Genomic DNA, 10,664 nt, shown 5'->3' with positions numbered 1-10,664 from the left:
ATCGGTAGGTTGAGCATTGGGCCTTTATTTCTTGTTCCAACAGGTCTGCTGTGATCTCATTGTTTTCCATGTCGGCTTGCAGGGTCTCCAAAGTATGCACTGCTTCTTTTCTTGTGTTGGTTGGAGTAGGGACTGGTTTCCTTATCTAGTCCTTCAGAGCATGTTTTGTGGCCTTAAGTTTTTGCTCCCAAACGAAACTTGAGGACCCTGAGAAGGTTTTGGCCCAAGCTTCTTTCACAGTATCAATGAAGCCTTCTCTCTCAATCCATAAGGGGCTGAAACGGAATGGAAGAGGGCCAAGATCTTCTTCATCTTCTAGGAGAAGCTGAATCGGCTTGTGGTCAGAGGTCAGCTTGGGAAGAATTTTGGTCTTGATTATCTTTTTGTTCATCATAAGGGAGCTTTGGACCAGAAATCGATCCAGGTGGGTAGAAATGTGATCCAGCCCAGTTCTATTATTGGACCAAGTGAAAATACCACGGACAGGATTGAAATCTAAAAGGTCCCATTGCTATGAGAGCTCTTCCGCAAAGGCCAGCATAGGGTCTATGCTGCTGGAGCCACCCCTCTTCTCTTTTGTTTTCAAGACTATATTGAGATCACCTGCTATGATTATGTTGCTTGGATTATGCTGTTCTAAAAAAGCTAAGAGAGAGTTCCAGCGTTCTCGTTTCTCAGAGTATATGACAAGGACATAAAGATTAAACAGAGAGATGGTCAACTTACTTGCACAGTGTGTCAGCTCCATGAAGATCCAATGCTGGTTTTCATGGGATTTTTTTAGCTGAAATAAGTCTTCTGTCCAAAGAGTTGCCAGCCCTCCGGAAGATCCCCTTGAGCTCACTGCTTTGCCTGCACTTTTCTTCCATTTTGACTTGCTGATATCTAGAAGAGCTCGCCCTTCTATCTTCGTCTCTTGGAGCATGAGAATGTCTGAGGGTTCTATTTTCAGGAGATCCATAACTGCTTCAGCTTTAGAGGCGTTCCCCAGTCCTCTGTAGTTCCAAGAGGCGAGCTTCATTATTTACTTGTGGGGGGGGGATAGGGCCTCCCTTAGAAGGTCTTGGTCTGGTATTTCTTCCCACGGACATTTCTATGGTGGACTGGCTTCCTTGAACTTTGAGTCGTTCAGCCTCCTCTTCCCTTAGTTCTTTGCGAGATTTCCTGCCTGCTCTTTTGGAAGGACGCTCAAATTCGTCCTCTGATGAACCTAAGCTTTCTGCTGGCTTTTTCCTTGTTACTTCAGCATATGAGGGGTTGGAGGGGCTACCTTGTGGGGCATCGACCTGTATTGCTTCTTCTCCATCTTTGTTGGGAGGAGGGACTTCTATGTGTTCCAGATTTTCCTAGGTCGAGCTTGCAGGATTGGTCTGGGCTTTTTTTGCACCGTTCAGGGTTGCATCCTTTTCTTGATTAAGCTTGGAATTGCTTGGAGCTCCGGACATGTTACCTTTGCCATTTCCTTTTTTTTGATGGGCAGTTTTTTGGACTAAAGTCCATTGGTCCTCATTTGTTTTGTTTGTCTGCTCCTCAACCTTTTTCTTGCAGTGCCAAATGACCGTGGCCATGACAATGTCTGCATTTGAAAGGGAGTTGTTCGTAATCTAGTTCCTGGACGTGAGTCCACCCAGCGACAGTGAGCTTTATTGCTTCAGGCAAACCCTCTTCTAGATCCACTTCTACACAGATTCGGGCACATGAGTACTGGTCTTTTCTTGCAGCTTGGTCTATGTATTTTCCTAGAGCACTACCGATGATTTGAAGAGTTTTTTGGTTCCAATAGTGAAGAGGCAGATGGGGAAGTCGTATCCAAACCGGGACAGCAGAGGGGACGTCCTGGGAGGGATCAAAATCTGGGGACCATTTGTTTAGATACAGACCTTGCGGTCCCATAAAATAAGGACCATTTCTGAAGATTAGGCTTCTATCATCCGGGCTTTCGAAAATGAATACGAAGAATCCTTTGCCCACAAAATAGCTTTTAACCCCCTCTTTGATCAAGGGAGACCAGTTTCTTTGAGTCCAGTCCTCCACCGACTTGGGGGAAGGCCAGAGGCCCGTGAACTGGCCTATTAGCCCTCTCTCAGCTAGATTCAGAGCAGCTTTGCAAGTTTCTTCTTCAGGAAGGGCAACCGTGGGGATAGAGTCTAATTTCTTGACAAATTTCTGCTGATTGGCAGAGGGAGGGCGCTTCGAGCTTGCAACAATCATAGCTTTGAACGCGGCAACCTCCGGAGGCGGGATGAGGGGGGGTGGGGGGGGGGGGGGGGGGGCAGGGCCCCCGCTGGACTCCATGAGGAGGAAAACTCCCGAGAGCCCAAAAGCACACTGGTCGCACTCAGCATGTAGATCTTTTTGGCAGACACAGAGCGTCGCGCCAATGCGCCGTGCCACCCAGAGCGCCGCGACACCCTTCCTAAGTGCCGCGCAGGGAGACAGGAGCAGGAGCAACAAAGCAATTTCTGACACCTATGAAAAGTGAGGCGGAGCCCTCCAAAGCGGCGACCAGAGGGCCAAGGCTGGCCTGCGACCACAAACACAGAGGACCAGCAGCAGAGGCAGCGGCTAGGTCAAGCTCGAGCGGGATGATGTCGGCTTGACACGAATTAAAACCATGAGATTTTAATCTGCACACATTTTAAGAACAAATTATTCACAAAATTATTCATTCACATGAGTTATTCAAATTTGGTTGTAAAACATTTGATTATTCTAAATGCTTAATAGATACCAATTTAAAATAGATTCATAGTAATTTTGTATTGATTGAAAATTTAATATATATGTATCTCATATTATATAATCATTAAATGCTTGATATATTATATTTTAATATTATTTAAAAAATAAAAAAATGATTGAAAAGTTTAATTGTTTATAAACATTTTTAAATTTGAAAATTTTTAAAAATATAATAATGTAAGGTAACACATTCAATTAAATCTTAACTAACACAATCATATAAATGAAATGGATGATAAACCCCAAGAAACATTAATTCATAATAAGCATCAAAACACTTGATTATACCTCTCATATTGCTAAAAAGAAAAAAAATTCATAAAAACTAACTAAATTATAACTTTATTTTAAATTATTATTATTATACAAAGAATTAACATATACACATATATATTTAAAAAATCATGAAACAATATTCTTAACCATGGATATTTACCTTCACTTTACCATGAAAATTATTAATTTGTATATAAATTTCTCTACAATACGATGACTTATCAATATCACATGCCTAAAAAACCATAACTCACTCATATGACACTTTTTCATATCTCAGTTTTTTAATCAATCAATTTAATTAAAAGAGGCAAAAGAGCATAACCATTTTGGAGATAAATTTCAACTTTTGATGTGTGTATATTATGAATATTCTAAAATATTGTGTGGAGGTTAAATTCTTACCATCTACCTAATAATTGTTTTTTTTTTTGACGTTAACGGTTATGGTTTTATTTAAGGCGGCAAACAGCCTGCTGCTGGCGTTTACAATTCAGCTGGAGGAGTTCATAGCTACATATATTTGTTCATGTCTGAAGGAGAGAGTTCCTCTCTGTTCTGTCAAACTCATACTCAGAACAGTGATTTGCACCACGGCGGAACAGTACAGAAGCATAGATTGAATTGATTGTAGAAGCATCCGCTTGAATGAAAGAGATGCCCAGCTGTGACTGCTGAAGCGATTGAGGTCAGCTGATATCTTTAGACCTTCCCTGTACCAGTATACAATGGAAATCAATCCTAAGAGGGTCCTCGGTTTCTTTGGAGGAATTACAGGTGATTTGAGCATCTTAAGAGCACAGAGCCGCGATTTTTGAAGACGGAGGGAGCTTACTGGACTTCTTCCTTATGTCAACGGAATCCACCACAGCAAGCGCACTTTGAGGAAGATCATTCAACTGCTTCGACGCTTATATGAACTTCTTCTCAGCAACTCATTCCGAAGGAGCTTCTAGGGTTGCTTTTCCTTGACTGTAAGCCCCGGCAAAGGGTCGATTGCCCAGGTCCTTAATCCAACATTATCAAAGCACAGAAAGGCACCATTGACAATGAATTGCAGACAGAGAAGGGGACTCTTGCCTGACTCTCCTGTTGCCTAGGGTGAGAGATATGGACCCAGCTTATTTTCCTCATTGCCATTTTCATACAAAGCGAACTACCTCTTATGCAAGATGAGAAGGGTATCTGAACTTAAGTCAAGTCTTCTTTCAGTTTTGAAGCTAACCTGAGGGAAGGACCAAGGATGCAGAGGAGGACAGAGCATCGAAAACCAATGGATCCCATACAGCAGAACGATCTGCTAAAACCTTAAGGAATAGGACTGTAGGATTCCCTTAAATTAACCACCAGAGTTCTTCGATTGCAGCGTGAGCCAAGATTGGCCTCCAAGTCTGCTTGAGAGTTGAGCCCTCTTAAAATGTGAAAGAAGGAGATTCTCTTGAACTTGGGCAACAGGAGATGAATTTTTTGGATAACAGTGGCTAAATGGATCTGTTGAGGAGAGTTATGAGAGAACATTGCCTGAATGACGAGCCTTGAGTCTCCAAATACACAGAGAGAAAGGATGTTTTGATTGATTGCTAGGTTCAGCCCTTGCCACAATGCCAGGGCCTCTGCTCTATTATTGGTTTCGGTGCCCAGGCCCCAATGGAATCTCAATTCGGTTGCCCCTCCCGGGTTCAAGAGAACCCCACCACTGCCTGCCTCCCAGGGTTTCCCTTAGAAGCCCCATCAAAGAACAAACAATATTCGTCTAAGGTTGATCTCCATTTTATAAACTCCTGTTCCTCCAGTCTGATCTCCCAGTTGGCATGGATAGGAGCAGATGGGGTGGATCTATCTTTCAGATTCGGAACCAGTTCTTGGATCCAATGCTCCTCTTCTTTGACCAACTTCAATTCATTTCTAGGGATAGTATTGGCCTCCAAAGCCTCGCCTAGTAGAGCTTTGATTTTAGAAATTACCCTTGTAGGATTGCAACTTTCTCCTCTAAAAGTCCTGTTATTTCTTTCCAGCCAAAGCTTCCAGCATATAATCTTAGGGATCCACATCCAGCTTATTTTGAGAAAACTTTTTCTGTTAAGGCTAAAGGGAGATTGAATGACCCAGGTTCGGAATAGATTGGAAATACTTTCTGGAAGAACGAAGTTTACATGATTTAACCTCAGAACTCCACTCCATACTACCTGAGCAAAAGGGCAGAGCAGCAACAAATGATTGACATTTTCTTCGGCAGCCAAACAAAGGGGACATCTGGAGGGACCTTCCATCCCTCTTCTTCTCAAATTGTCTCTGGTGAGGATGCTGTTGTGCGCTACAGTCCAACAAAAAAAGTCAATTTTGGGGAGAGAAGGGAAATCCCAAATAAATTTCCAAATAGCTGGATTAGGAGGAGCATAAGGGACAGCCATAATTCTTTTGTAACCTTCGGCAGCTGTGTAAGAGCCTGAGAGGGAGCCCCAGCCTCTTTTGTCTTTAGAGTTGGCTTTTGAGGGGGATTTGCCTTGAAGCATGTCCAACAGAAGTGAAGCTTCCTCCTGCATCATTTGAGGAATCTCTCCTAGATTCCAACAATCCCAGAGCCTATCAGGATCGTTCTTCCAGGTGGAAATGTCCCACAAGGTATGCAAATTGGAGGACTGGAGCCAAGCTCTGATATTTGCTAGCCCCTCAACTTGAATCAAAGGCTGGTCTCCCAGAATTGAATCATCCCAAATATTAATTTTTCTGCCATTACCTGGGATCCAGTAAAGCTGCTGGCTGAAATGCTCCGTGGCTTGTCTGCAAAGGTTGAAGATTGGAGATCCTTTTAAAGTTCTTGGAGGCTTATCCAGACATCTTAGACGTTGTCCTTGGTAGTATTTCTTCCAGATGACTCTTTTGCTCCAACTAGATTTACCGGAGACTAGATTCCACAAGATCTTTGTTCCCAAAGCGAGGTTTTGAGCAGCCAAGTTACGAAGATGGAGGCCGCCTTCCAGAAGAGGTTTCTTGATGGTCTCCCAATTCACTAAATGAATCCTTCTGTCATTGTTGTTCCCACCTTCCCAAAGGAATCTTCTCAACAAACTGTCCATTTTGCTGAGAAAGGATTTGGGGGCGAGAAGAACTGTGTTTTGGTAAAGCGGCATACTTATCAGGACTGACTTCATCAATATGACTTTCCCTGCGTTATTCAGCCATGAGGCACCCCAAGCTTGGATTCTGTTCTTTAACTTATCGAGCAGCGGCATCCAATGAGCCAGATTGGGTTTGGTTTTGAAGATTGGGATCCCGAGATATTTAAAAGCCTCCCAATTACGAATTCCATCCATTTCTAACAGCCTTGCAATGTCAGACAGCTCCTTTGTTGTGCAGTTCCAGCCATAGATTGAACATTTCCGGTAATTAATTTTGCTTCCTGAGATCGATTTGTAAATGTCCAGTTCCTTCTTGAAGGATCTGGCAGAGATTAGACTGGCTCCTCCTAGCAGCAAAGTGTCATCTGCAAACTGTGCATGGTTGATATCCTTTACCCTCTGAGTCGTTCTAAGGCCTGGAAGAATTTGAGTCTGTTGATTGTGATCAAGCTGGAAACTGAGGACCGATGCCTGAATAGCATAAAGGAGAGGGGACAAGGGACAGCCTTGTCTGAGGCCTCTAGAGGCTTGGAAGAAGTCAGTTGAGCGCCCATTGACCAGGGGAGCGATCCATGGGGAGGTAATACAGGCTTTCACCCAGTTTATGAAGCCGTCAGAGAAGCCTAGATTCTTCATTACATTGATCAAAAAATCATGTCTAACCCTATCGAAAGCATTAGCCAGGTCGAGCTTTATAACCATACCTTTCTCTTTTCTTTGACAACTTGAATGGACAGCTTCTTGAACCAGCACAATGTTATCCAAGATCTTTCTTCCTTTTATGAATCCACCTTGATTTTCGGGGATGATGGCTGGCAAAATATTCTTTAACCTATTGGCTATTATTTTGGAGACCAGTTTGTAGCTAGAGTTGCATAATGATATGGGCCTGAATCTGCTAAAGTCGGCAGCGCCTTTCTCCTTTGGAATCAAAGCTAGGAATGCCGAATTGATGCCGCCGCCCAGCTTTGCACAATTCTGGGATTTCTTGACCATTCTCAGTAAATCTTTTTTTATTGTCGACCAGCAGGCCAAGTAGAACCTGACAGTGAACCCATCAGGACCTGGGGCTTTATCAGGCTCCATAGAGTCCAGTATATGCTTTATTTCATCCACGCTGATCGGAGCAGTCAGCATGACGTTGTCCGAATCCTTAACGTTCTTGGGAATTAAATCCATTGGATAGATCTGGGGCTCTATAGGATTTTCTTCAGGAGCCGAGTAAAGATCTTTGAAGAAAGAATAAGCTGCTCTCTTAATGCCATCAAAGTCCTTTATAACTGTATTTTGGTATTGAATCTCAGAAACTGTTTTGAAGTGCTTTCTGGCTTCGGCTTGCTTGTGAAAGAAACTGGTGTTCCTATCTCCGGATTTTAACCATAAATTTCTAGATTTCTGTCTCCAGAATTCTTCCTCCTCCCTGCTGGATTTATGAACCTTTTGTTGCAGCTCAACTTCTTTTCGAAGGAGATTTTGAGTTACAGGACTCTTCTCCATTGCTGTTTGATGGGCAGCAAGGGTGTTGAGAGATTCTTTTCTTTTGGCAGTAGGAGTTTCTAGTCTCTTGGCCCACTCCTTAAGACTTCTTTTTAAAACTCTTATTTTCTCTTCCCACACATAGAAAGGGGAACCATGGACAGGTCTATTCCAGGCATCCGAAACTACATCTTGAAATCCTTCTTGCTGAATCCACAGAGGGCTGAACCTGAATGGAATGGGGCCTAAATTGCCATCCAGTGAAAGCTCAAGGAGGATGGGCTTGTGATCAGAAATGAGATTTGGGAGAATTTTAGAAGTAGCCATTAGACCGCAAGTCAGGAAGGATGAGTGGACAAGGAATCTGTCCAAACGGGCAGCTATATGATTTGGGGCTAATCTTTTGTTGGACCAGGTGAATCTGCCTGAAGTGGGTTTTATATCCTCCAGGTCCCAGCCCAATATAATGTCTTCAACCCATTCTCTAGCGGGGTCCCTCACAATGGATCCTCCCTTTTTCTCGTCAAGAGCCAGGGTGACATTCAGATCCCCTGCTATGATTATATTTCCTGGATTTTGTTCTGAAAGAAATGATTGAAGCGAGTTCCAACAAAAATTTTTCTCCCCTGGCAAAACGGGAGCATATAAATTAAACATACTTACTTGTTGTCCTGAATCTTTGTGAAGGAGCTGAGTGAAAAGCCAGTGGGGGCTGCTTTTTTCTTGGATGAGATCGTAAATGGAGCTATTCCAGAAGGTGGCTATTCCACCAGAAGCTCCTCTTGCGCTTACCGCTCTTCCTTGACCTTTTTGCCAAAATACTTTACTAGATTGGAGGAGGAGGGGTTCCTCCAGCTTAGTCTCCTGGATGAGAAGGATTTCAGGCGAATATATTCTCACTATGTCTCTGACGGCTTCCTCTTTCGACCTGCTGCCTAATCCTCTACAGTTCCAGGAGACGTATTTCATTATTTACTGATTTGGGGGATTGAGGCTCCTTTTGGAGCCTTGTTGCTCTTACGCCCAGATCTCGTGTTCATCATTCCTTTGAGGGTTTTTTGCGAACCTTGGAGGACATCTAAATAAGTTTTTTCCTCTCGCTGTTTCTTCTTGGATTTCCGACCCCTTGTCGATTTCATAGGAGTGACTTGCGAGTTATCTGTTTCAGAGTCTCTCTCCTCCGAGTCCTCCTCATATTCAGATGCGAGGCTAATATGCTCTTCATTTCCTTCTTTCCCCTGCTGACCATCATCAATTGGAGGAACCGATGATTCGCCTTCAATATCTTTCACTTGCTTCGACTTATTTCCCGTTTCCTCTTGTGTCTCCATGGTCTCCACCTGATCCCCTGAGGAGGAGCCATCTTTGAAGTCAGCATTGGACTTTGGATTAGCTTGAGGTTTCCCCAATGATGCAGAGGGTTTCTGCCCCGGTGGCTTTGGGACCGCCTTTCCTTTTTTAATTTCTTTCCATCCTTCCTCTTCAACCGTGATCCCTGCTGAAGCTTTTGGGCAATCACGTTGGAAATGTCCATGCTCGTGACAGGTTCGGCATTTGAACGGCAGCTGCTCATAGTCCAGCTTCTGATAATGCTGCCATTCTCCTACTGAGAGCTTGACCGCTTCGGGCAGACCGGCTTCCAGATCGACCTCCACGCAGATTCTGGCGCATGTATATTGGCCCTTATGATCAGCTTTATCAATGAAACGACCTAGCCCATTTCCGATCTTCTGCAGGGATTGGTAGCTCCAGCAGTGTATCGGAAGGTTGGGAAGACGAACCCAGACCGACGCCTCCTTAGGGACATCAACGGAGGGGTCGAAGTCGGGGCTCCATTTATTCAGGTACAAACCTTGATTACCCATAAAATACGGCCCGTTTCTGAACACCAAATCCCGGTCTTCTTTGGTTGTAAACTCGAAAATGAAGTAGCCTCGTCCCACAGCGTAGCAGATCACATTATTTTTTAGCTGGGGTCTCCAGTTCCTCTGAATCCATTCGTCCGTGATTTTTGTGGATGGCCAGCGGCCCATAAACTGTCCTACTAGTCCTCTGTCAGCTAGAGCCAAGGCGATTTTGATCGTTTGTTCCTCTGGGAGATCAATCTCAGGTATCTCTTCCAGTTTCTTGATAAACTTTGGCGCCTCTGTAGCTTTGCGCTTCTTCCCTTGCTGTTTTAATAGACTTCTGAACGCTTCTGTTGATGAGACTGGAGGGTTGGGAGCGGCCTCCCCGCCCCCTGGACCACTCATGGCAGCGTCAATCGCAGGCCTGTGGCTCTGTTGCGGCTTCAGAGCTTCACGCGGCTAGGTTAAGAGCTCCCGTAAGCGATCTTCCACCGGAGCCGATCCAAAAATAACACTCATCTACCTAATAATTGTTACCAAAATGAAATGAGTCAATAATTTCTTTAGCCAACCAACTAAAAAAACCTTTTTATAAAAAATTATATACTTATCTCCTTAACTTTATTATCTCCCTAACAATTAGTAATAATTAAATAAAATTCCTGAAACTCTATTTTAAAATGAACACACTTATCTAATTAAAAATATTAAAAAAATAATTTCTATCAAATTATTAATAATGACAAATGAAAAATGCATCATTATGTAAACAGAGTGATGACCCTCCATAAACAAAAAGCACAAATAACATTAGAGTAATGACGAAACCATGTTACTTCTAATATTGACTTGCCTACACTTCGAAATACAAAATGTAAAACACCTGAACTTTTTGTGAAAAAGACATGGATTTTACACTCAAGAAGCTTCATCATGTCTGGCTTTACAGCTCGCCCGACTTTACTAGGGCCCATTTTTTCAAACTACATTTTTATCGTGATACCATTTTTGTCTGGACAGAGCATCTGCCAGACTCCACTGCAACAATGATTCGATATTTGACTTTCCTACGAAACTTCAAATTCAGGCGTTACGATTCCTCCATCGTTCACAGGCGTTTAAAAATATATGGATTTTACACTCAAGGAGCTTCTTCATGCGTGGCTTTACATGTTGTCCGACTGTACTAATTGAATGCACGGGC

The 10,664-nt window shown here is 43.3% G+C and overlaps 2 protein-coding genes across 2 annotated transcripts; both read right to left on the bottom strand.

The window, feature by feature from the left end:
* Window positions 1–1,530: 1,530 nt before the first annotated feature.
* On the bottom strand, window positions 1,531–2,211 carry LOC149260398 (uncharacterized). Its single transcript, XM_089458729.1, has one exon. It carries the CDS (start codon window positions 2,209–2,211, stop codon window positions 1,531–1,533), a length of 681 nt encoding a protein of 226 aa, XP_089314855.1.
* Window positions 2,212–2,416: 205 nt separating this feature from the next.
* Window positions 2,417–9,865, bottom strand: LOC149260397 (uncharacterized). The gene is made up of 4 exons (XM_089458717.1): window positions 8,680–9,865; window positions 7,575–8,239; window positions 5,182–7,475; window positions 2,417–2,627 (listed from the first exon to the last, which is right to left on the bottom strand). Exons 1-4 carry the CDS (start codon window positions 9,863–9,865, stop codon window positions 2,417–2,419), a joined length of 4,356 nt encoding a protein of 1,451 aa, XP_089314843.1.
* Between the last annotated feature and the right edge of the window lie 799 nt (window positions 9,866–10,664).

This window comes from Pinus tabuliformis, chromosome 6 (genome assembly GCF_031772625.1).
Source record: "Pinus tabuliformis cultivar Carrire ecotype Pingquan chromosome 6, CPIR1, whole genome shotgun sequence".
Classification (NCBI taxonomy): Eukaryota; Viridiplantae; Streptophyta; class Pinopsida; order Pinales; family Pinaceae; genus Pinus; species Pinus tabuliformis.
The sequence above is the reverse complement of the archived record's forward strand: the minus strand, read 5'-3'. Positions and strand labels throughout refer to the sequence as shown.

Coding starts and splice junctions, on each gene's coding strand:
- LOC149260398 (XM_089458729.1), bottom strand. CDS start 2,211: ATGATTGTTGCAAGCTCGAAGCGCCCTCCCTCTGCCAATCAGCAGAAA.
- LOC149260397 (XM_089458717.1), bottom strand. CDS start 9,865: ATGAGTGGTCCAGGGGGCGGGGAGGCCGCTCCCAACCCTCCAGTCTCA. Junction 8,240..8,679: donor TTATTTAGATGTCCTCCAAG/GTTCGCAAAAAA, acceptor CCGTTTTGCCAG/GGGAGAAAAATTTTTGTTGG. Junction 2,628..5,181: donor GTATGGAGTGGAGTTCTGAG/GTTAAATCATGT, acceptor AAATGTGTGCAG/ATTAAAATCTCATGGTTTTA.